This window comes from Centruroides vittatus, unplaced genomic scaffold, assembly GCF_030686945.1.
Source record: "Centruroides vittatus isolate TY-2023 unplaced genomic scaffold, ASM3068694v2 scaffold_386, whole genome shotgun sequence".
Classification (NCBI taxonomy): domain Eukaryota; kingdom Metazoa; phylum Arthropoda; class Arachnida; order Scorpiones; family Buthidae; genus Centruroides; species Centruroides vittatus.
The window spans coordinates 9,316,826-9,344,800 of NW_027122706.1; the positions used below are offsets into that span (position 1 = coordinate 9,316,826).

General features: G+C 26.4%; 1 protein-coding gene across 6 annotated transcripts in view; it reads left to right on the forward strand.

The window, feature by feature from the left end:
* The window catches only part of Dys (Dystrophin), a 514,896-nt gene that overhangs the window by 460,028 nt on the left and 26,893 nt on the right, over nt 1-27,975 (forward strand). For all 6 annotated transcript variants that reach the window (XM_067286836.1, XM_067286831.1, XM_067286830.1 and 3 more), the window contains 7 exons: nt 6,056-6,167; nt 9,385-9,593; nt 13,231-13,278; nt 15,870-15,939; nt 17,336-17,427; nt 19,111-19,351; nt 27,602-27,740. In XM_067286836.1, the coding sequence (XP_067142937.1) occupies nt 6,056-6,167; nt 9,385-9,593; nt 13,231-13,278; nt 15,870-15,939; nt 17,336-17,427; nt 19,111-19,351; nt 27,602-27,740 (911 nt within the window). The remainder of the gene's footprint in view (nt 1-6,055; nt 6,168-9,384; nt 9,594-13,230; nt 13,279-15,869; nt 15,940-17,335; nt 17,428-19,110; nt 19,352-27,601; nt 27,741-27,975) is intronic.

Consider the following 27,975-nt stretch of genomic DNA (forward strand, 5'->3'; position numbering starts at 1 on the left):
TTATTGTTGGAACAATACATTCCTACAGACATCTATCTCTTCTATACATAACTGTTAAAATGGGAAATGGAGTGATAATTAGATAAGGAAACACACCTTTTGATTTCCATCAGTAGTTTAATACCATAAAAACATTTTGACATATTTATAGGTGATAATTCATGATTTTCAAAGTGCAACTTTCCATTAATGTGTGGACCAGGAACAATGCTTTTCACTGGCTATATGATGATGTCATTGGTTAAAGCAATAGTTCTCAAATTTCTTTGATTTGTATCATACTGTAAAACAACTAAAATTTTTCTGCTATACTTTGTTACAAAGTTAAAAATATGGAGGCTGTTTCTTTTTCAACCTCCAATGGTCCATAAAACAAAGACAAGTGTAAATAACAAAATAAACTTATTACCAAAAGTTAGGTACAGGCATGGTTACTTTTCAACATAATTACCATGAAGATTGAGGAATTTGTCATATCTGTGGATGACCTTCTCCATCCCTCCCATTGTCATAGAATTTGCCACCAGTGAATTGAGATGGCCTTAACAACATTGTTTTGAAGATCGTCATTAGTCTCAAACCTCTGCCTTGCTAGCCACATTTTCAGTTCAGGAAAGCAGTGGAAGTTTTCACACATTAAAAAGTTTTATGATGGATGGAAGTCTTCACCACTTTTAAACATCCAGTGTATAGACCTGAATTAGTGCAGAGTGACTTCCACCTCTTTCCTGAACAGGAAAAGTGGCTAGGAGGGCAGAGGTTCAAGACTAATGACGATCTTCAAAATAATGTTAGGGCCTATCTAAAGTCATTGGCGGCAACATTCTATGAAAAGGGGATTTCTAAGCTTGTCGACAGACAGACAAATGCCTCAATCTTCACGGTGATTATGTCAAAAAGTAACCATGTTTGTACCTAACTTTTGGCAATAAATTCATTTTGTTATTTACATTTGTCTTTGTTTTATGAACCATCAGAGGTTGAAAAAGAAACAGCCCTCATATATTGATATAATTTAAATTATAAACAGTTGTGTACAATAATATGTGTTATCCCAGGAGCTTCCTCTAGCTGTTAGTATTTTTTAAAGATTTATTACATCAATAATAAATTATCATAATATTTGTGATACTGTTTGAGAATGGTTAATGATTTGTTGATGAGTGGATGACATCTGTGATAAACCTGCTCTTATGTCCTTGTATTCTGTATTATTGTTGGCATTTTTCCTTGTTGTTGCCCTGAAATCTTATATATACTGCAAATAGCATTTATTACAGACTTTTGTAGGAACCTTTAGTCATTAAGCTTCAACATTATTTCATTAATTATTGATCTTGGGATATATTTGATATAATTAGTTAATTTAGTGGCAGTATGTTATTATTCTGTATTGAAAATTAATCAATTAATTCTTTTGATCAAGGTACCAATTCATGGGTCGTCATACTATTATATAACTCCTTGAATGCCTATGGCCATGATATAATTGTATTTGATATAACAAAAATATTGTTCTCATATAATGAAATATTGAAGAAATTATCTAGATATTAATGGTAGGATAATATATAAAAAACAAACATTATACTGAATATAATTCAAATAAAGTCTATTAAATAAATTTGTTATTTGATTGAAATTAGTCATTTATTGTAATATTTTAGATTATTTTATTTCATATATGTAACGTTTCAATTAACTGTCCTCGGGCATTACACATTAAAATCAAATTTAACAAAAATATTTTGTTTAGTTTGATTTTAAAGTTTTAGGTTTTAGTACTTCATGATTAACATTGAAACATTGATTCATTTTAAAAACAAAACTTGTTCCTTAATTTTAATTTTAAACTGATTTGATGTTCTAAATATTAATTCTGAGGCTGTTAAATAATAAAACTTGACAATTTAATTTAACTTGTTCATTAAATTTTATTTTAATTTATAATTCCTGAAGAAAGTTTTTCAATTTACTAAATAATTTTGAGATTTTTTTAAACTTAAATAATTATGTGAAAGTTAAAATTTAAATCAAAAATAAATTTACATTAAATAAAAAAAAAATTAGATTATATTTACAAATTTTTCTTGGTTTTTTTTTTATTATATATGCTTGTCTTTAATTTTAAAAATATTGCTACAGTACAATCCACTTATTGTAATCACTTTGGAAGTTGCCCAAAAAATAACCAACTGATAACATAAGGGATTAAAGGACATGTTAAATTTTCATTAATCTTATACATTTTACTTGTTTCTGACATTAAATGAAGTAACTTAATTAATAATTAATTGAAATAAAATGTCAATTTGTCCAATATTGTTTGTCTGCTATGCCATTAAGAACAGTTAGCATATGATTAAAGTAAGAAATGCCTGCAAGCAAGTAACAATTAAAATGATAACATGCAACAGTTGCAAAATGAGAGCTTAAAATGCCTATTTACCCAAAGATAATGACAATACAAGAAATTTCAAGTTGATCTGCACATTTTGAATTAACTTGTCTCTCTGTGTCACAGATGTCCAATCATGATATAAACTTACTGTTATGTATAGACACTATTTTTTCCTCTCTGTTAAAAATGAATGCTTCTCTTTGGCACATACATTGTGATTCCAGGGCCATCAGGAGGTTATATGGGACTTGAGGTAGACTGGGCCCATTTTGCCTTTTAGCAGGCTTCTTTAGTCATTTTATTTTTAACAAATGAAATACGTAGAAAATAAAATTCTTAAGACTGCTTTGTATTAATAAAGGAACATTCTGTTTGTAAAAATAAAATTAATGTTATAGGAGTAGGAGCCCACGTTTTCTCTAGTTCCAGCAGCAGTTCCTAACCAGTGGTCTGCAAGAGATAAAAGTTTTAAATCTTTCGCAGACCATATTTTATTCATTTTAAATTATTATTCCCACATTGATACAAACTGAATTTAATTTTTACTAAAAATGTTATGTTTTCTATTATAATAGTACTGTTAAAGCATGTTACTCTTGAGTTTAACGATTAATTATGTTAAAAGTTTTGATTAAAGTTTATTTTTAGATTGACACAGTTCATTTTTCTTAAACCTTGTGGTCCCTGCTAACAACAATGAAATCAAAGTGGTCCCTGGTCAAAAAAGGTTGGGAACTGCTGCTCTAGGCCCACGGAAAAAGCTCTAGCCCCCTCTTTGACAGCCCTGAATAAATCAGATAGCAACATATTAACAAATTTCTAGTGAGGGTAAATAAACTGATGAACGTCATCAGACATCAAACTTTTCATGAATTTCCCTCTAAACTGCAAGTTCATAGAAAGCACTTCTTATGACTAAAAGTCTATACAATCAAATTTATTTAAAGACTACAAGTGTATATAAAATAAATGTACTGTCTTTTGGCATTAAAATTCTTTAATGATATTAAAAATAGCACTTTGACAAAACAGAATTAACACTTTAACAATAACAAAAAATTTGCAAGTACTTTCACATCACATTGATGTCTTTTTCAGGCAATATAGAATATTTTTAAAAAAGATGTCATTAGAATACTTGTTTGACCAAAAAACAGAACACACATTTAAATTTGCATATATTAAAATTCAAACATAAATATAAATGGAAGATGTTGATATTGGGCAAATGAGTATTCTAAACTTTTTAAAATATTTTATATTTCCTGAATAAGACATCAATGCAATGTCCAAAGTACTTGCAAATTTTTTGTTAGCATTATGAACAATAATGAAATTAATATTTTAATGATATTTTTAATATAATTAAAGAATTTTAATGTCAAAAGACAGAATTATTTATTTTGTATATAATTATTGGCATGAAGTATATATTTTTATTTATGAAATCCATAGACAATACAAGTACCTATATCAAAATGTGTTAGATCAATATTTAATGCCCATTGATCAAGCATATGTTCTGATTGAGGATACTTGACCTTATTCTTCTTCCTCTATGACCTCAGCTTTTTCTTTGGCTTTTTTGTGACTAGCTCTTTTGACAAATCCTTAGTAGAGTTGGTAGGTTTCTTTGAGGTCTGCCTTCTGTGATACCTCCAGCAGATCAAGCTGTCAATCATTGATTCCTCCTCCAGAAAAACTAAATCATATGAGTTTGAGAGAAATTGCATTGTTCTTTCACCAGATGCAGGACTACTCAACCATGTTGGAAGATACACTTCTGTTTCACATTTGCAAAAGCACCATAAATTAATATGAAACTAGCTGAAGTTTATTGCAGTTTGTGGGCACAATATAGGGAACAAATGTTGTTAAGAAGTTGTGATTAATGCAACAAGTTTAGTGAAGGTTGTTTTAATCAAGTGTCAAATGAACCTTATAGATATATTCAGTCAACTGATGTGACAAAAGACATTATTAGCCATGTTGAGCAGATTATTCTGGAAAGTAGAAGAATGAAGGCACGTGAAATTACCTTCAACATCAGTGTTGATAGTGCTGAAATAATTATTCAGAAACATTTTCAGATACTTCTCTGAAGAGTAAGTCTGAAATGGGTGAAGAGTGAAAAAAGTGACTTTAACTCAAATCACTGAATTTTGTCCTGATGGCTATGCATGTTGATTGTGGGAAAGTTGCAGTGCTTTGAACAGATAATACTTGGTGATACTAGTAAGGCTAGGACATCTAGACACAAAAATCATATAAAAATTTATAACTTGTATGACATTCAACATCAAAAAAACTATATAGAATAAGTAACTCTGCTTATTGATATTAACAATATCATTTACTAAGTGATAAAAATAATTTATACTTCATGCCAGGAATGTTACAGAAGAGAAACCACACTAAAATGGCATCAAGATCACATATTTTAATGAAAATTTCAAGTACTTTCAATGACTTACAGTCATCATTATTGCAATTTTTATTAAAATATGTGATTTTAATGCCATTTTAGTGTAGTTTCTCTTCTGTAACACTATCATCAATAAATAGTTACTTATTGTGTATAAAAAATTTATAGAAGTTATAAAGTTTAAAATTACAGTAGAGAACCGAAAATCGGAATCAATTGGGGACTGGGGTTGTTCAGATTACTGATTTGTTCCGATTACCGATTATGTACGAATAAATATATTAACCTGTCCGATGTTCAAATTTTTCTCTGTTGCGTGTTGCTTCGTGTTGAATTTTCATTGATTTTAAGCCTAACAAAAATTTTTATAATAATAATCGAGGCTATCGTATCGTTAAAAATTATTTCTGTATTTTGTGCAAACAAAATAAATATATTGAAGAATATAAAAACATGAAAATTATACTTTAGAAGTAAATTTAGTATCAAAAACGTTCGATTCAGCATGACACAGTCCGACTGAAAATCGTTCTGATTACTGGCGATTCCAATTACCGGGGTTCCGATTAACGAGTCTCTACTGTATATATAATTTTTAAACTTTATAACTTACTTATTGTGTATAAAAAATTTATAGAAGTTATAAAGTTTAAAAATTATAACTTATAAAGTTTAAAATTATATATATGTGTCTAGAAGTCCTAGCTCTAGTGATAAGACATGTGTTGCTTATTTCATCCTGAAAGCAAGAGATACAAAGACATACAGGAAATTCAATACATTGCTATCTGCAGGAAAAATAATAGTGAACATCTTATGGAATGCTGTAATATTATAGATGTTTTGACACAGAACAACAATCAAAGCACAATAATTATTCTGTACTTGTGAAAGACAAGCTTTAAGTGTGATTTGCAAGAACAGATCAAGAAAAGTATCAAAGACCATTTTCTTACCACACAACATTGCATACTTGAATAAAGCTGCTGACAATAGCAACATTGACAACTGTGGGCTTGAGTCATTTCCCCCTTCAGTTCAAATTTAACTCTAAGCAATTATCTGTTTGGACCATTAAATGATTTATAACAATAACTGATTACAATAAGCAGAGTCTACTGTATTTATTTTAAATATAAATGTTAACTAAAATAATATTTAAATTTTATATGAAAATTTCTATTTTAGATTAAAAAATAATTGCTCAAACATTATTATTAAATTACCAGGTACCGGTGCTTAAAATGCTTCAATTTCGATCTTTGTCAAAATTGCTTTTTCTCAGGAAGAAAAGCCAAAAGCCATAAATTAACACATCCCATGCAAGAATATTGCACAGCTGTAAGTAGAGTTTTAAAAATATAATAGAAAAATATAATAATACAAATAATATTACTTTTCTTCTCAATTTATATAATAGAAGATTCAAATAATCAATAGAAAATATATTTATAAAAGCCAGTAATTATTATCTAAATGCATAATTTTTGTACATCTGTATTTATTGGTATGATGTATTAATGTATCACAAAATTTGATATAGTATAATCTTTAAGACACAAAGTGTATAAATTTATTTATTTACTAGAAGGGTTTTGCAAAGCACATGGATTTTTCTTCCATGTGCTTTGTTTGCTCATCCTAAAGCTTCAACTCCTTATTATCGATAAAGGCTATTCTATGACGATTCATAGATTTCCGGAACTGTTTCTGTTTTTTCACAACAGCTTAAAATTGTCACAAATGTTTTTCTAAGTATTTTATATATATATAGAATAGATTTTTTTTTCTTTTGATAATTTTAGGTGTATTCTAAAATTTCTAGAAATGGGTCAGAAAACTTTAATATTTTTTAAAATAAAGAAATTTAACATATTAGAATATAATCACCATGAGCTCCAATATGCTTTCTCTAACAATTACCCAATTCAAAAACATTTAAAAAAATCTTCTTATTTCAGAGAATGTAATATTTTATTTAGTGCATTTTGAATGAGTTCTATTGACTTGAATAATTTTTATTTTAAAATTGGAACTGCTATTCTTTTACATTCATCCTATTCCTCTGATTTTCCCCTCAGCTTTGGGGAGACTTGAACAATAGTGATTTGAGTTAATAGAATTTGTTGGAAAAATCATTGCAGAAAACATATTGAAGCTCATAAATTTATTTGACATTTTAAAAATAATCATTGTATCTTAATAAGTTTTGGTTTATTTAATTTCTTAGAAATTTGTGAACACACCCTTATAATTCATATCTTGTATTTATCATTAATAAATTTTTTATTTGAGAGTTTTAATGTTAATTTTCAACTCTGGAAAAAAATTATTACTTGGCAATCAAGAAATGCAGTATATTTATACAGTGGCAGCTTGTGGGACCAGATAAAAGTTATTTAAATTAAAATTCTGATTTTGTATTAACCTAAATAATAAAACAATAAACACATCTATTTTTGTATAGTTTATTTATACAGGTTTACAATAATCAGCAAAATTATGAAGAATGCCACACTGACAAAATTTTTAAGAGGCATTTAAAATTGAAACAAAACACACAATAAATAAAAATCTGCATTGAAATGAACGAAAACAGTACATAAATAAATGATTTAAAATATATATTTATAAACATGAAATAAAAAATAAAATGCAAAAGGTTGTTAAAAGAGATTTACTTTGTAGTGATATGCACACTCCCACATAAAGAGTAAGTTGTCCTAAGGAGTTGGCCCCAATGCTCTATAAACTCAAAATATTCCACTAGTGCAAATAGTTACTACAGTCAACTTGCATTAATACAAATTGCTAGAGAAACAGTAGTTAGTTTGTTTTATTGAAAGTTTGTATAATTTAGGTAGTTAATGCTTAGCATATGATCAAAATCTCTAGTAAATTAATTCAAAATACAGTATTATATTTTAAAGTTTAGCAAGATTAAATTTATTAACAAAAACAAATTCTAAATGATTTTTCAGATCAAACAAAATGAGGAGGAGGCTATATTTGCTGTTTAAGTGTGTAGCATATCAGAGTGGTTAAATAAAACAAAGCTAAAAGAAATTCGTTATTTTTTCTGTTGAAGATCGTTTTAAAAAGAAGAAAATATTTTTGGTGCCAAAAGAGTAAAAAAAAAAAAGTCAAATTTGGCACAAGTAGTCTAATTTGACATCAATGTATGCACTCTCCAATATGCAAACTAGCACATGTTTGCATGGAACCCATTCATTTAAAGGGGTGAGTGTCCTTGAACTTTAACCCTATTTTCTGAATATGGTAGAATGGTCCACTAAAACCAGATGTTTGAATTGCTTTACAATTGGAGGTTGGATACGATCTGTCCTAGTAGACATTTAAATAATAAAATTGTATAATGACACAAAAGCTTAAGAATAAATCACTTTATTCATGTTCGCTTTAAGGCAAGTTGACTGTATTTATCATTAACCAGTAGTCAACATCATGTGTTCTTGTGTCTAATATCTCTGTGTGCTATTTATATGAAAGTTGACCCAAAATATGATAGAATGCAATAATAAATATATTTTTTGTGGGAAATAGTAATTTGTTATTGTTGTAAAAACCAACAAAAAGAATCTTGATTAATTTGGTTTGATAAAATTACTGGTAGAGTATGGCTTTTCTGGTCCGTAATGGACTTGTTGGACTTGCTACCCTGTATGCTTCAATATCATCCGATGGTGAAAGAAAAATAAAAGTAAAATGCAAATTAAATTGTTGATTAGTTGATTAACTTAAAAAATTATTTATTAAATACAGTCAAACCTGTTTTTATGCAGTGGATAGGGACTGCATTAAAAAAAACGCATAAAAAAAATCTCACGAAACTTCACGAATGGCTGTAAATAATAGTTTTCGCAACACATTTAAAAAAATATTTTTTTTATGCGGTCAACAGGAACCGCATAAAAAAGTCTCACATAGAAAATAACTCAAAACCGTACGAAATAGAATTTATTGACAACAGATGTCAGCACTTGACTGCATCGTCTGGTCTATCGTCTGTTTTACATATTTTTGTCCAGGTGGTGTTTTGTTGACTTAAAAAGTAAATTATTTCATTTTTCGCATATTCATGCAATAATATTACTATAATAAGTGCATTTATGCTATAATAAGTTTATTTAGCTATAATAAGTCAATGTGAGACATGACGAATCGCACGAGACTGGTCGCCAACTATACCGCACAAATAAAAAATCTCACAAAAAAAAACGCACAAATTAAAAATTTGCATTAAAAAATCGCACAAATAAAAATCGCACATAAAAAGACCGCATAAAAACAGGTTTGACTGTATTAACAATGTTCAATTAGTAAAAGAGAAAATTGCTTTTAATTTTTTAAGTAGTTATTAAATTTAGAAAGTGTGTTAAATTTTTATTTTGAAATTTGTTATTAATATAATATTCTGTAATTAAAAATTAATTTACTTTTAAAATAAAATAAATTCTATATAAAGATCAAAAAATTTTAATTTATATTTAATTAAATTAAAATTTATTTTAAAATACTAATTGAACTTTCGTTCTAGACTACCTCTGGAGAAGATGTAAGAGATTTTACTCGTATTGTACGCAATAAATTTAAATCAAAGAGGTATTTTAAGAAGCATCCTAGGTTAGGATATCTTCCTGTTCAAACTGTATTAGAAGGTGATGATTTGGAAAGCCCTGCTCCATCACCTCAACATACCTTATCTTCACAAGAAATGCATTCCAGATTAGAACTTTATGCTAACAGGTAAAGTGCAAATTTATCACAGTAAGTGAATATTTAATATGATTTAATGTATAATTTGTGTGTTGTAGAACTATGTTTATTTATCTAGAATCAGAATCAGCACACAGTTTATTATTATTGGTATCAATAGATATACATATCAGATGAAGAATACAAGCATAAATTACACTCTTTTAGAAATAAATCTCTATTTAATTTAATATAACAGTTGAAACAGATTTCATAATTTTACAAAGTTAGCAAACTAGATAATAAAATGAGAATATACCTATTAGCATTTGCTTATGTTCAGTTGTCTATTAATCTTCAGTTTAGTATAGTCTTTTCTAATTTCGGTAATGATAAAAAGAATAATGGGGCTTTATTTCATATTTGTAATGATTAAATTTAGACAATGATATATACAAGTCAATGTTTATTAAATAATTACTTAATTAAATCAAGAAAAAGATGAATTTTGTTCTTATAAACTGAACAGTTTTGTCAGTTGAAAAGGCAGCACAGCAAACTTCACTTTTGATCAGTTTCAATCATTTTTACTGTGAAGAAAGATTGGTAATTGGAAAGGTAGATGCATGAGTTAAAATGAGATTTTGCACAAAGAAAAGAGAAGATATGAAATGTGAGTGGTTTTGTCCGCACAGCCATTAGAAGTACAATTCATCAATCCTTCTTTAGAAATGAACCTTCTTTAATTAAATTGGAATTCAAAGTTACAAGAATCATTTTAACTGCACAGAAACATTGTTACTTGAGAACAATCTATCAATATTGTCAAGAAAAGAATATTATCTGAATAAAACATTCATTAATGCTGGTCATATGGTTTCTACATTTTAGAAAGGCAGTACCATGAAATCTTATCAAGATACATTTCTTTAATTAAAAAGTTTTCTAATTCAGTTGACAACTCATAATCTGTGTCCATGCAGGCAAAAATTGGATTTGTGAATGGAGTTCTACTTTTTGCATCAAATATTAGTCATGCTTATCATCAGGAAATGAACTGTTCTTGCTTCAAAGAATAGTTCAAAATATGTAATACACTCCATGTTGGTTTTGATATTATTATTATTATTATTATTATGCAAGGTATCACTGCATTTGCTATGAGAATCCATCCACAAATTCATGGAAAAAAGTCAAAATTTTATGATTGTTAACTTAGAAAAGAATATCAATGGCAGCCAGAACAATTGAAACAAACTGTTGGATATAGTGAAAATAGAAAAACTGAACAGTTATTGTCAATGGCATGGCTAAAGCAGCAATCAACACTATATTACATCTACCACTGTATCTTGCAGAACTTAATCTTTGACCTGACTGTATTATAATGCATATCACAATAAAATTTCCAAGTTAGATTTTATCTTTTTTGAATAAAATTCTGATGTAAATACTGTTGACCAATCCATATGGACCTCATTTGTCAAGCATGTTAAGAAAAAATAATTTTGGAAATTAACTTTTGTTCTAAAGGCATTGCTATGGATCATTAATATGGACACACATAAGACTGACAATATTTGGATTTTCTTTATCATCAGTGACTATTTTGTAACAGCTTTTATGAATTGAATGCTGAATAAAATTGCAGACCAGACCAATAGTCATAGCGATAGAGAAGTCTAACAGTACCATTGATTTTCAAAAGCTCAATATAGACTTTCCTAATGTCTAAGTTTTGAAATTTTAAAATTATATTTAACAGTAGATTAATTTCTGTAAAATGTATTAAAATATTTTTAAAAAATCAAGCTCAAATTATATTTATAATTTTATTATCAGGTCAAATTCATTGTCAGACTAGCTATAGCCTGACAATGAATTCAGCTTTATCATTTAATTAAAACTCTTAAAATGGTTTTTCTAGAATAAAAATGAAAAAAATTTCTAAAGTTCTAAATAAAAGAAATAAGGACACATTAAGTTTCTTCCTTCTAATAAACAATTTGAATGAATATTTCAGTGCTTGTTTACCTGGTGGTCTATTAGCAATAGGACAAGTGCACCATGTAATATGAGTATGAATGTTGCATATGCAAGTATACTTTTCTTGCCTTTGTTTACAAGAGCTAAGAAATTTTAAACAGTTTACTTTAGTAATGACACTTGGGAAAAGCATTTCCTTTTGGGGATTAAGTTAAAAAGGAGGACTTGGTTTCTTGGGAAAGTTCTTTAAACATATAACAATTAAAACACAAAAGTTAAATAAATAAAAATTGCAACAAAATGAATAACAAAATAAACATCAAATTTCTTTCAGGATCCTATTGATTAATATTTTAAAAACTCAAATAAGTGGAACAAATAGCAGATGAAAACTTAATAAAATCTACAAATTGGATAAAGTAAATGTTGACATGTTTTCTTTATTATCCAAGTGATTAACAGACTATTAAATCAAAGAAGACACTAACAAATTTGATAACAAAGTACAGTTTTAACTGATTATGATGGAAATTAGTTAAAATGATTGCATCTAACTACTTAAGAAGCATTGGTAATGGATTACAAAGTACACATAAACAAATTTTCTTTATGATCCCATCAATTAAAATACTATATGCACAATATTTTCACTATAACCAGAAGGTTATAGTGAAAATAGTATTTGGTTACTTTTTATAGTGAGTTTGAAGAGTAAGTTTGGAAAATTGCTATAATAATACAATCTATATTTTTATAACCTGTTGGTTATAATAATATGGATAGTGAAATAAACTATAATATATTAATTTTGTAAAAGTAATTACCTAATAAATTTTAAAACAACCATCATGAAACATAAAATGGCTAACCAAGTAAACAGTAATTAGTTTATTATTTGCATATGCACATAATGACAAAAAAGTTAACACTTTTCCTTAACAGGTTTGCATAAATTTTGCTAGTCTTTATTTAACTTAAATTTTAAGTTAAATCCATATGTATTGATTTGATTTAATTTATACTTGATTTAATTACATTTGATTTAATTTATACTTATGGTATGACAATTTGTCAATTGAGCTTATCGTCTAAGTTCCACACTCAACTACACATGCAAAATCTCTTTTTCTCTTATGGTTGTTATTATCAAACATGCTTTCACAACTTTTTAAACTCCAAACTATTACAAACAATAAATTAATTTCTCAAAACATTTCCAAAAATAAAATAATGAAACAAAATATATGTACAATTTTCCTATTACTGATAGCCTAACCTAAAGTTGTGTCCATGTAAATAAAGTTAAAAGAGTGTTATTTCAATGAGGTCTTTTTTTATTGAAGTGAAGAAACAGTTTGATTGATTACCTATAATATACCCTTTTTGATGAATCAAGAAGTTCTGTCCTTATAAAAATTTCATTCAAATTAAAAGATTATTGAAATAATTAAATGTAATTAATAAGTTTATTAAGTTAAAAATTCTCATGATAAGAACAAGTAAATTTTTTAATGCATGCAGCAATCATGTCATTGCATCAGTTTGGATCATTTTCTACACAGTTTTACAGTTTTCAATTTTTTATCATCTTTATTTAATAAATAATTATTTTTCTATATTTTTGGAAAATTGCTACATTAATTAAAATTAGTTTACAATTAGTAATGTAATTTCAATAATATAATAAAATTATTCCTTTTAGATTAGCAGAAGTAGAATTAAGGACAAGAAGCAATTCTACTCCTGATTCGTAAGTTTTTTTTATATTCAGTTTAAATAGAAATCTAAATATACTACTTATTACTAGATCTTCAAATACAAATCAATATAAAAGAAAAATTTTTCAGGTCTAAAAAGTGCAATAATTTATTCATATATTCAGAACATACTATAAATTATAAAGAAAACTAAGTACAGAGGAACCTCACTTTACGAGCATAATTCTTTCCAGAATCTTACTTGTAATGTGAAACACTCATTAAGCAAAACAGTTTTTTCCATAAAAATTAATGTAAAATAAGATAATGTGTTCCACGCCAAAAAAATATTCAAATATTTTATATATAACGTTTATTCAAAGAAAATTACACAATATACATTGTTAAGAAGCATAAATCATCATCTTTTCTTCTAGCACTGAATGAACCAACCTGGAATAAGAATTCAATTTGCAGAAAACAAAAAACATCACAGATAATATGTCTGATGAAGACCCCAAATTACATAGCCCAAGAATTTGGCATATCAAGGCTATAATTAAATATTAAAAATTAATTAATTTTTTTATTTAGACATTTCTAAAATTTAATTTGAAATCGGTCATTAAATTTACGAGATGGCGTGTTTATTATATAATGGGCTATGATTGTCAATGTTTATACGTATTATATGTATTATATGTGAACACAAGTTTGAAAAAATATGTGATCATGACAACACTAAGATGCTAGCGAAACGAGTGCTAAACACAGACTGATGGAGCATGCACAAAATCCAGGATTTCCCATCTCCTTGTCACTTGTTGTGCAAAACATCGCTCATTAAGTGAGTCAGATTTTTTACAATTTGTTTTGTTTGTTATGCAAGGTGCTCATTAAGTGAGGTTCCACTATAATCATTAAATTTTGAACTGAACATTTTGTATTGTATTTTATTTTGTTATTATTTGTATATATCAAAACAAGCATGATAACAGATCAATATATATCATTTATTATTTAAAACTAAATAAATTTTTTTTAAATATAAAGTGAACTAGATGTGTACAACTGCTTGAACAATATATCATAAAAATCAGAAAAGTAATCTTTTGAGTTTTAAAAACCTATATCCATAAATCTAATGTTGAATTATCTCTTATTTTGCAATATAATATGTTGAGAAACAGCTTAATGTAAATTTAGATAGTGTATCATTTTATTTATCATGCTGAGTAGATAGTTTGTCTCAAGACATATACAGTAAATTTGGAAATGTCATAAAACAATGTTTTAAATAATAATGACATCTGTAAATGTTTTGCAGAATAGAATGTTTATATAAGTAGATTTTTTTTTATTCTTTTCTGTTAACGGGATGCCAGCCAATACATACTGCAATGAGTAAGATTCAAGCTATGACTGAGGGGTTTCACACCATCCCTAGAATTGCTGACCCTTTGCAAGGTATTCACCTCCAAAGGTCAATTTTTAACATTTATCAATATACTGCCTATTCTACTTGCTTTGATGTAGTCATGCGCTTCGTTGCTCGCTATCACTCACACCTGAATGCCCGAGTGGGGGTGAGCCCCCACACCCCTAAAACTATATAACATCAAGTATCCATGAACAGTCAAGTGAGTTACTTGAAGCTGGCACAGTTTCATGGGCTAAATAGTTAAATGTAAAAGTCTTAGCAGAGTGATGTGGATGACAGTATTGCACATCAGATTAAACTTACAACTGGCATCCCATTAACAGAAAAGAATGATTTTTTTCATAAATCAGAATTTGTTCCTTGATGATAAATGTAGGTGAAATGATACATGAAATTAATTATCAGTACATTTGTCATTTTTGTTACACATTGAAGATTCCTTATTACTGCATTTGTTGTTAAGCTTAATCCAAGAAAAGAGAGATACAATGCTTAAAATAAGAAACATTTAATGATGGATTGATGTACAGTAATTGCAATGTATAAGTTCCACACTTAAGATCAAAGCAAATGCAAAATAGAATAAAAGAACGAAAAACAAGAAAGAATAAATTTAAAGTGACAACTCATTCTTGATAGAATATTATAATTAAGAGTAAAAATCAAAATAATAATAAAATATAAATAAGTTATAATAAAAGTTCAGAAATATTAGTATTATTTTTAAGAAATTAGCAACCAAACTTCTAATTCTAAAGATGAACCTACTTATTAATATTTTTGACTATATACTTATTATTGACAATATCACATCTTTGGCTGCCATAATGATCAACTCTTCAAATTGTTTACAACATGCAGTCTTTGTTTATCTTTGCATCTCTAAGTTTAATTTTTATTTTACAAATAGCTTTTTAACTTTTAAAAATAATTTTAATACATTTAAGCAAAAAGTACTCAAACTATTATGTAAACATAAAGAACATCAATACTTCACATATCCTTGCATTTTTATATTTTTAATGGTCTTTGTTTTAATTAGCTGGTAACCATAAAATTATTTAAATATCTATCTATAATAATGTGATCAGAATTGTATTACAATCCAATATATATTTTTGTTATAATCTTAAATTAAATAAACCCTGCATTTTTTTTCTATTACTATTATGAAGTATATATAAAAAATTATTTTTTGTCTAGGAGTGAAGATGAACATCAATTAATAGCTCAATATTGCCAGACACTTAGTGGTGAATTAGCCCTTCCTGTGGTAAGTTTTGAGTGTTGCTTCATATTTTTATTTTTATTCTTTAAAACTGAAAGTTTTATATTAACCATAATAACATAAACATAAAATTACCTTACAAAAACAAAAATGCACTAACCATAAACTTCAGCAGGAAACATTATGGTCACCATAACATTTTCAGTCTTTCAAATGTCATCTTCAGTTGTCTTCTGAAGAGAAGGGCAAAAAATCAGCTTAATCAAATTTGAACCATTCCTTCCAGTTCTCAAGTCTTGAATATTCAAGCACAGTGAAAAGAATTCTTTGTTAGTTGTCTTAGAGTAAATATTACACTAATACAATTGACAGGGGAAATATAACAAGAAATTATACTTGGAATTTGTTGAAGGAATTTGATAGAGTGTCTAGAGGATTACTTTTTGAAGTTCTTGAGAAATATGGCATAAAGGATACTCTACTAAGGGGGATCCAAAGCTTGTATAAGAACTGTAAATCAGCTGTAAGGATAGAAGGACAAATAGGTGACTGGTTCCAAGTAAAACAAGGGATGAGGCAAGGGTGTACATTGTCCCCTTTATTATTTATAATTTTCATGGATAATTTAATAAAAGAATCAAAACTTCAGTTTGGGAAATATAAAGGTTGGTTCTTTACTCTATGTAGATGACCTTGTCTTATTAAGCAATAAACCTGAGAACTCCAGCAATCTTTAAATAATTTAGAGGAAAGTGACAGGAATTTTGGTATGTCAATCAGCTATAGTTAACAAAGTTATGGCTATTGATAGAGAGAAAGAGACTTTAATAGTTAAACTGGTAACAACTGCTTAGAACATGTCAATATGTTCTCATATTTAGGAACAATTTTTAGTGAAGATGGAAAGTTAGATTTGGAAATCAGCAATATATTAAACAAAGCAGGTCAGGCAGGGAGCCAATTGAGTAAATATATCTGGAACAAGAAAGAAATAAGTCATAAGACAAAACTAGCTGTTTACAACACAATTTTTAAACCTATATTGACATATAGTTCTGAGAGTTGGGTGAGAAATAAGGGAATTGACCAAAAATTAGAAACAAGAGTATTTAGAAAAAATTGTGGTGTTAATAGATGGATTGTTTAATTGTTTTAACATATTTTTTAACATCATAGTTAATATACAGAATTTTACCAATTGCAGTCTATTAATCCTGCTTAATGTTTTTAGGTGGTTATCATCATCAGTATAAGTGAAACACAAAATGTTTATAATAAATGGATTATACCTGTGTTATTAATTTATTGTTTGAATTAATATTTTAAACTATTCAATAATATCAACATTTTTTTTTTTTTTATAGAATATGTAATGTAAATAAAACAATAATAGTTTTCAAATTACAATTAGCTTATTGTTTGATGTTACATATTATTTCAGCCTCGAAGTCCAGCACAAATTGTGGCAGTTATAGATGCTGAACAAAGAGAAGAGTTAGAATCTATGATACACGAACTAGAAGAAGAAAATCGGTATATATAGACCATAATAAAATTTGCTATTTATTTTCTATTACTGATTTATAAATTTTTTGAAACAGTTAAAAATAAAAATTTAATCAATTATTAAATATTCAATTGAAATTTATTTTGACTATAAAAGATAAAAATTTAAGTTAGCTTTTTTTTGGTTCTTATAAGGATGCGTGAGGACTTAACAATATTATTTATTTATTTATATATTAAATAGGTTCTTGAAAACTGGTTTTGTTATACATTGTTTGATTTAAAGTTGCAATATTACCATAGGCTCAGGAATTTAACTCTTGTTTATATCAATATTGCACATTTCTGCTCATGAAAACATCATTAAACTTCTAAATAGTGACCTAAATCAATTGTAAGATTAAACATTAAAATAAATTTAAGTTATACAAGTTAAGATAATCATTTACTAATTTTGGAGAATCACTGACTAGTGGTGGGTAATATGGGAAAGGAAGCTCATTGCTGGTGATGGGTAAGTAAAAATGAGTGATAAAGAATAAATGTTTACAAAGTGAAGACTGAAAAGCATCTCCTACTATAATGCAGTTTAAATATAAACAATTGGTGGTTGCAATGAACTAGTTCTACCAAATGAGCTGAGCTAAATTACAGTTTGAAATTTTGACAATGATATCAGCTCAGCTCAGCTCCAATCTGTACTTCAAGATTTTTTGTAATCCAAGGAAGTCTCAGTCCCATCCAGTTCAAATTATTGGGACTGTTCTTGTTTTGTTAGACGTGGTTGTTGTTATCTGTGTCATTTTAAAATATTACCCTTTCGTGGTCTGCAATTGCAGACCTATAAATTTCCACTGTTGTCAGTCTGTATATCCTTTGTTAATCTTGAAGATTGAGACCAGATACAGAATACAGAAAGGGCTGGAGACCCCAATTAATTTTTAAACTAAAATATGATTATTTATTCTGACATCTTCATAATGCCAGGATGCAATTTTTAATTTAAAAATTATTTATAGTTCAATTACTTTTAAAAATTATTTATAGTTCAATTGCTTGATACTCAAATAGTTTTTATTTGAAAGTTCTCATTTTAGTAAAAGATAAAAACATATTCAACATACTATGTATCTGTTGTTATTACAGATGCAATTTAATTTCAAAAATGGGCTTTGCTGCAATACACCCCAGCTGAGCTTTGCCAAACTCTACAACAAACTATGGAGAATCACTATATAAATTTAAAACAGTGAACACAAACAGAACAAGTTTGTTTACAATTTACATTATTTAATGTCAATGTGAATACATTTATTCACAGGTTAGGTTATGTTGTTTGAAAAAATTTTCATTCATTATATTTTCATCTTATGTTAAACAGATTGCAAAGAAAAATTTGGTTATTATTATTAATTCATGTTTGCAACCTCAAGCATTTATTTTCCACTTCATAGAATTGATTTCACTGTTTTAGCAACAATAACTGTAAATGATTACAAATATACTTTTTTCCTTTCTCATTATCATTTCGTTGATAAGTGAGGACTTGCTGTATATATTTTATTTGAATAAAAACTAATATTGATGTATATTTGATAAGTGATGTTTTATTACTAATTAAATAAGTGTTTTTAAAAATATATTAATAAGATTATTAGAAAATTATTTAAATATTAAATATTTTTTTTTACATTTTTATTTTAAACAAAGGCATCTTCAGGCAGAATATGAGCGTTTAAGAGGAACTAGACCAAATAGAACTCTTTCACCTACCGCTACTGAAGAGGAAGAAGATTTTGCTCTTACTCCATGTCGAGATGAAGAAATGTTGGCAGAAGCCAAATTGTTACGTCAACATAAAGGACGCTTAGAAGCAAGAATGCAAATCCTTGAAGATCATAATCGTCAACTAGAAGCGCAGTTACAACGTTTGAGACAATTACTAGATGAGGTACTTTGATATGATGTAAAGAAAAATGCATGCATTTTCTAATGGCAGCATGATTTCTGATTAAAGAAATTAATAAAATGTCCTATACAGATTTTATAAATTGAAAATAATAATAATTCTATATTAAATTCATTGTTTTATTTTATTTAGTATTTTTGTTAACTTTTTGTAAATATTATTTTATGTTTATTTAGTTTCTCTCAATTACTGACATTTATAATTATTTTAATTTGTTAAATGTAAATTATATCTAATAAAACTTTTTAATTCCAATTTTATATTTTAAGAAATAAAATTCCTTCTTAATTTGATAGAAGGTTTGTATGTAGTTAATATAAAGATGAAGAAATTTTAATTATAATTTACAAAATGTGCCTTAGAACTTAAGAATTTTAGATAACATTTATGCAATAATGAATATTCATTATCTAATAAAGACAGAAAATATTTACAAAAATCATATTAGTTTTAAAGTTTAATTTATCTAAACTTTATACAATTTTATACTTTTCCAAGAAGTTTAGTGAAATATGAAAGTTTTCCTATGATAAATCATATTTCACTAATATCCGGATGCATTAATTGTTACATTTTCCAAAACATATGTTTTTACATTTTTATTTCAAAAGTAATTTGAATTATTTAAACATTAAAATTTTTATAATAATAGTATTGTGAATGAATGTTTATGAAAGAAATAGTTTATATTACTCCAAATATGGCTTTTCTGTGAATTTCATATTGTTATGAATATGAATTTATAGTATAATTACATTTATATTAAAAAATTTTTTGTATTTTAATATATATTTATGGAAGAAAAAGTTGGATATTATAAAAATTTATTATTATTTTCTTATATGTATATTTGTTTTTAAAATTAATTTTTATAACAAATAATGCTGTATAAATTATGCTAGTCATTTCAAATCTCAAATGAATATTTAGATTTCTGCAGAGATTTAAAAATTTATGTATTATAATGTTGTATTTATAAAAACTTTAAATATCATCATTTATATTCATCTACTTACTTTTTATCAAAATTTTGTTATTTAATTATGTGGATAAATAAACAAAACTTTTTAATATAGCCTGTTAAAATTCTTGGAAAAAGTAATATTCACAATGTTACTTAATGCAAAAGACCATTTCAACATTAAATTATAGAATAAAATTAATGTGTGTATTCTAAGTAGTTTTATTACATTTTAAAATATGAATTTTGAAATATAAATCTTAATAGTTTTCCTGTCAGAATTTTAGTTTTGGTATATAATAAACTGCTTTTATTTAAAAAAAAAAATTAAAACCAATACTTAAAAGCAAAATATTGCTTTTTAATCAGCTAGCTTTGTAATTAAATGAAGTAAATTATTTCATTTAAGTAAAATTTAAATATAAGAATATAAAAGATTAGTATTTTATAAACAGTAAAAGAATACAGCAAAAGTTATTATAAATAATAATTTATTTCAAACTAGATCTGTTTATTACTTGATTTAAATGATTTATATTTTTATATCAATTTGATATTACTCAGTTTATTTATATAATATTGAGTAATACAAAAAAGACTTCAAATTGACAGAAAAATGTATATTATTGTAATAAAATGAACAAGTCTAATACACTCTTCACACTATAAAAATATCAATTTATAAAATATTTATATTATCATCAATATAACAATATATGATATAAGTAGATAAAATTTATTAGAATTATCCTTTTATTTACATTTTAAAGTAGTTCATAAAATAATAATAAAAATAAAAACTTATTTTTTGAGGCAAACGTAGTTTATTTCACTTTAGTATTTTTCTATGACTTTTTAACACAGTCAACCTCTTTATACATATAATAAATCAAACCAAAGGTAATTTAAAAAACAAAATTGATAGATTTGAAAATAAACATGCAAATAAATGTATAGGCATCAAATCATTTGTAGATAACAAATTGATAAGAGACAAAAGATCTCAGGTTATGTTTTATTTCAAATGGTAAGATTTCTTTGTTGCTTTGCAATGCATTATCCTTTCCAAGAAATAAATTAATAAATGTATTTGAACACTTTTGCAATTAAAAGAATTATAAAACGGCATTATAAAAATGCATAAAATATAAAACATTTTGTAATATTTATATTTATTTCATAATATAAGCTAATAAAGCTTATATTACTTTAGTATATTAATAAGTATTCTTAGTATTCAAATAAATTTGATTTTTTTTATTATGAATTTTTTAAAACTTTATTCAAATGTGTATTAAATTCTAGCAGATTATCCATGTAAAAAAAAGATATGTTGATAACAATTTAAAACTTGACAAGTGAATGGCTACATTTTAAGAATTTAAGAAATAAACAAATCAATAGATTGTAAATATGTAAAAGTGACATATCCTGCAACATCCAATCTCTTAAATTCACGTAATGCCTTCAGAGAAAGGGAGGTGCGTCTGTTAGAATATAGGACAGATGCAGTCTAGAATAATAGGTCACGTTAGAAGAAAAAGACTGTTAAGACATAAAATAGCAAACAGAGTAATTCTGAAGGATAGGAATATGGTTCTTCTAAGTATAGTTCCATAGTCTATTCAAAAATTCATTTATTCCAAAGACATTGTGATTCACAAAGCTTTTCTAAAATGAAAACTATTCACTGTCATAATTAAGAAGTAAGCACTTCATTTGATTCTGTTAGAACAAAAATTTTCATACTTCACTTAATTCATGAAAAAAATGACATGTAACAAATAGATCAACTTATATCAGGGCCAGTCTGAAGACAGTGGGAATGGTGCACAGGAGTCATATACAATAATTTGAAATAGATATAAGAAAATGGTATATAAATGAAATGGGAATGAATATTTATTTTGTACATAAAAAACAAGACAAATAAATAGTCTTGTATATAAAAATTAATCAATCTTATTAGAGTTTCTCTGTTTTGTTATTTAAAAATGTTTACTGTTCTTTTTCTACAAGGCCCTGCATGAGAATTTTGCACTAGGCCCTGCTTTCCTTGGGCCAGCCCTAAGCTACATATAGGGTTTCAAGTAACTATTTCTCTTCCTTGTCATTATGATCAAAACTTAATAAAAAAAAAGATGAGGGGAAAATGTGAAATTTATTTACAAAAAGGCAAGAGAAGAAAGTCTATTAAGTACTCTGTTGTTTCTACATTCTTGTAATTGAAAAGAATACAAATAACAGGAGGAGGAAATGGAAGATCTTAAAGAATTTGTAATTTTCTAAATACTCAGTCCAAATGGAATGAGAGAACAGAAAATAAGAAAAACAATAAGAATGCTTAAATAGGAAAGATCCAATTAACTGAATTAATCAGAAACAAGCAAACAATTTTATTTATTGATTATTTCTTGTAAATTTAACTCTTAACAAATAGAAACAAAGATTCAGATTAATATTTCTAATGGATGAAGGAAATATCTCACTCATACTAAAAAAGTTTTTCAAATTATTAAAGGTTTTCAGTTTATGAAATCAAATGATTTCAAAGCATAAATAATTTCATCATTTTTAACAAAGGAAATATGTGATGATATAACTTTCTAAAAACAGAATTAAAAATACAGTGAAGTTAAGAACATTATAGCTGAGTGAAAACTATAAAAATACAGAACAGAAAGTTTTTAAAACAGAAAGCAAGCCATAGTTTTCAAACAATAATGAAGCAGATAAAAGAGAAGAAATCATAGATGTAATAATGACAATTTTCAATGAAAATAGATTTTTCCAATACAAGAATATATAATTCTTTAGAAAAAGATAGTGGCTACTGATAATAGATGTAAGCTACATAGTAGCATAATGCTAATAGGCTGATTGTTTACACAGAGAAGTTTGAAGCAGTTTATCTAGCTACCAGTTAAAAAAAAAAAAAAAGATAGTCTTAAATGCACAAGAATTTTAATTCTTGTCTGAACAAGGATTGCAAGAAGGACCTTTCTGACACAAAAAAAAATAAAGACATTTTGAAATATCAATTTGCTATGTAGATAAATAGATCCTAGCAATAAAATGAGTAGCAAAATGAATAAATCCATGACACAGTATCAAGTGAATATCTAAGTATAATTATCACATTCAGATTCTGCTGTATATTTATTTTGCTTAGCCAATATATCTGTTTCCTTTTTTAGAGAATGAGAATTAGAATATATGGATCAATGTATCATTTCAATATCATTTGTAGTACAGATAAATTTGTCATTTATACAGAAGATATCTCAAGGGTTTTGTTAAGTCAAACCAATTCAAAAGATGAACAAATTGATGAAATATTTCTTGATAATACAGCTGCAGAGAACTACTCAGACAACAGAGAGGTTTAAATCCAAGTCCATGTGTGGAAGGATGCCAAAGAAGGTGGTAAGAGCAATTATTTACAGATAAGCTATTGGTCACAAATGATAACTCTTATAGTAGAGAAATAGTCCAGATTGTTTTGCCAGAGTCTAGAAAAAAAATTAGTGCTAGAATTTTCTCAGCTTGATGTAATAAGTGCTTAGAAATGCAGCTGCTAAAACTGCATTTAAAAGTTGTTTTTCATGGCTAATTATGATAATACAGATGATAACAACTCTTCCAGACTCACAAAATATATAAGAAGACAACAAGGCCTCATGTTACTGACAGTTTGCCAATAAAGTTATTGATTAGACCAAGATAGATATTTGATCTTGTGACATTATTATTATTAGACCACTAAATTCAATTCTGGTAAAGAGCAAAATATAGTTTGGTATTAATTTATCTGTGCATGATAATTGTAAATTTAAAAAATTTTCTTCTCTTTTTAAATATTACTGTTTATTTTCTTTACTTATATATTGTAAAGTATTTAATGTATATTTATATAATTTATAATTTTTGTTTCTGCAAAATATTTAAATAAAACAGCAATTTCAATTAAGACAATGAATGTATTGACTGAGTACTTAATGACTTGCTACATTGCTTAATGATTCTTTTTACAAAATAAATTTGATTCATTCTAACAAATTATATTTACCTATAAACCAAGATTTATAATCAATAAAGCAAAGCTAAATACTATTTAATACTAAATAATGTATTTTATAAATATAATGAAAATGAAAAATTTAATGGCTAAATTAAAAATAATATATTTTTATGACCTTTAATTCTTTATATAACACTTCACTTTTTTCAAATTTTCATTCAAAAAATGATATTTTTAATTTTTGTGTAAATCACATTCCAGGTATATACAAAATATTTCAAAATCGAAAAATAAACAAAGTAAATTTTCATCATTTATTCAAGTATTAATTTTTATTTTTTTTAAATCATTTTATGAAACTGATTTAGTGATTTTGCAGAAAAAACTTTGTATAAATTTGTCTGATTTTTGGATGTTTAATTACCAGTAAAGATGGATAATTATTTGTTGTCTTTAATCACAAACTTTGTAAAGCATGTCTGGTGATACTGAAATATTTATCAAAAAAATTAACAAAGTAAACTTAATATTAAATAACATTCTAGCCCATGACTTTAATTTAGAATGAATCATTTAGCCTGATAAATAGGGTTGTAATAAACAGCCCCTGATGTGATAAGCCCTCCAATTTATTACAACCCTATTTATTAGGCTAAATAATTCATTCTAAGGTAAACTTAAGCAATTACATTGTCTTTCTACAATCAAGAATACTTCAGACAATTATTGAACAAAAAAATTCAACTGAAATGAACTTCTTTCTCTTGACAATTTGAATACGTATGAATAAAATGGTCAGTAAGTTAATGATAATTTATGTAATCATTTTATTCATATATGTTTGAATTTTCAAAACGATAGTAATTTGTTCATTTTAATTGAATAAAACATTATAACTAATTGTCTGAAGAAGTCTTAATTGTAGGAGGACAAATATGTTTGTATTTTAAATTTTATGTTTAATTTCTTGATAATTTATTTTAGAAAAAATCAGGATGTGTTTTACAAAATTTATTAATCAGACATTATTGTGAAGTATAAATCAAATTTTTCTGTAGGTGTAAAATTTCTATTATGAAGCCATTTATCAAAAATCTGTTTACAGAATGATTAAAAAATTGTATACAACACTTATATGGAACTTTTGAGTGTATTGTCAAGTTTATGGTGTGTTTATCCCAATAAGAATGCCAGCAACATGCTGTAACAAAAGAAGGCAATGCAAAGTTCTAATTGCATGATTTAATGATTGTTTATTTTAATCATCTGTGTTCACACAGAATGTAAGAGAAAATGAAGATGATGGACCTGTCAAAAGCTGGAGGTTACAAGGGAAAATAGGTTCAAGTTAAAAGAATCAACAATTTTGATTTATTAATGAGACCATATGTGGAAAACCCTATGTACTGAGTCTGGGGCTTATAGACAGCTTCAAATTAATACAATTCAACTTAGAGAGGTTTTACAGTAATAATGATCTTATTTTTTATTAATTATGAAATTTATCTTATTATAAATGGTAGGTTAATAAATTTGAGTTAACTAAATTTTCTAATAGATGATAATCTAAATCTAATACTTTTGAACTTGGTAAAATTTAACTCTACATTCTAGCTAAATTTGTGCTGAAGTGGTTTATAACTTTATCTCATTTTTCAGTAAAAAATGTATACATTTCTACTACATAAAACTATAGTGTATCCCATATAAAAGCTGACCCACTCACCAATTGAGTAAATTATTGTAATTTTCATGGAAAAATGTGAGACAAATGAAACAAAATAAAATTAGTCAAAGATACTCTTTCAAAACTTACTTATTAACAATAGAATTCAGAAACTTGCATAACCAATGCTTTATTGTTTAAGGATTTCTGAATTTTATATGGGACACACTGCATTTTTTAAAAATTTGATGGAAAAATTTCTACTCAATACCTTTACAGAAATAATTACATAAATAAAATACTTAAGATATCCAGAGGGTCCAATATTATTCACTACCATAATTTTCTACTGTTAAGTTTTAGGATGTTTATTTGGATTTTACAAGAATTTGTTTAGGATGAATCATCTTCTTAAATCATTTATTTTAAGGACGCTGAATAGTTGTAAAATATACAGACAATCTTTCATAATATCTAGTGCAATGAAGAATAAGAATGGATTTTTTAAATATTTGATGTTAAAACTCAATTTATTTGAAAATCTGAAGTATTTGCTATCTCCCATTTATGAATATAAATATGGAAACATAGGAATAAAGAATTTTATATTAGCAATAAATAAAATTTAAATAATAAGATAACTCAAGAAAGTAAATAGACAGATAAAAGGCAATACAAGATCCTCATCTTGAAGATAAAGTTTAATGAAAGTATGCAATTTTATTTTTATATTAATACAATGGTGAGAGAATTTTCACAAATTTACTCAAGTTAGTATAATTTTACTTTCTGAAAAATCTCATATTCAAAAAGAAGTCTTCATCAGATCATAAATGTTACTAAATTTACTTAAGGATTATTAGTTTAAGCTTGTAATAACATGTCTTTTTCTAATTAATTTGTAATATAAAATTTGAACTTTTTTTTACACTTTAATTAATTATATTCTCTCTAATATTTTTGCAATTTTATATTCTGTTTGAGAATAATTTTAAATCTGTATTCTGTTCAGTTCTTTATTTTTTTTTTTAATATGAAAAATTAAATTTCTGTTATATATACAGTAGAGCATCGATTATCCGACTTAATTGGGGACTGGGGTTGGTCGGATAACCAAAAAGTATGAAAAAATACATTATTAGTATAGTGTATTAGGCCTGGTTTAAATACTAGCCTCCCTTTCATGGTTGAGCCAGTGCTGCCAGCTAAAACATGGAAAAATTTAACAAAAATAATATTAAAGTAGCCAAGACATAACCAAATATTGTAGCACCACATCACTAGCGGACATTTGAATTTGCTGACTAGAACACGGTCGGTTAATCGGGGGTCGGATAATCGATGCTCTACTGTATATATATATGTGTATGTGTGTGTGTGTGTTTAATAATAACTTATAGAAAGATTAATTTAAAATCAAGATATTAATAGTCTGTTTAGTTGTTAGAGTGTGAATTTAAATTTATATAATAAATTTAAAGTTTAATTAAAATAAAATAATGTTTAAAGTAATGAAAATTAACACATATATAATTATTATTAATTAAAATGTGCACAGTTTGTAATTGATTTATAATATTCCAGCCTCAACCAAGTACAGGTAGAACTCCAATAACTCATTCAGGTCCTCCATATGCACAAACACAATCGTCAATTTCATGGAATCGAAATATTGGAGTTGATCAAACACCTAGGAGAAATGGCCATATTCCTGATCATACAGGTATTTAAAGTATTTAATATTTAGTCATATAATCTACAAAATTAGATATATTTTACAGTTAAATACATCATGTTATATTTTAGAAAAATAATTATTAATGTATCATTATCTTTAGAATGACTTGACTTATTGACATGCTTCTTCCTGATCTATACATTAGTCAGTTCTTTTTAAAGTAATATTGAAAATCTACAGTATTTGATACGCTTTTTGCTAATGCCATTTCACATGGCTG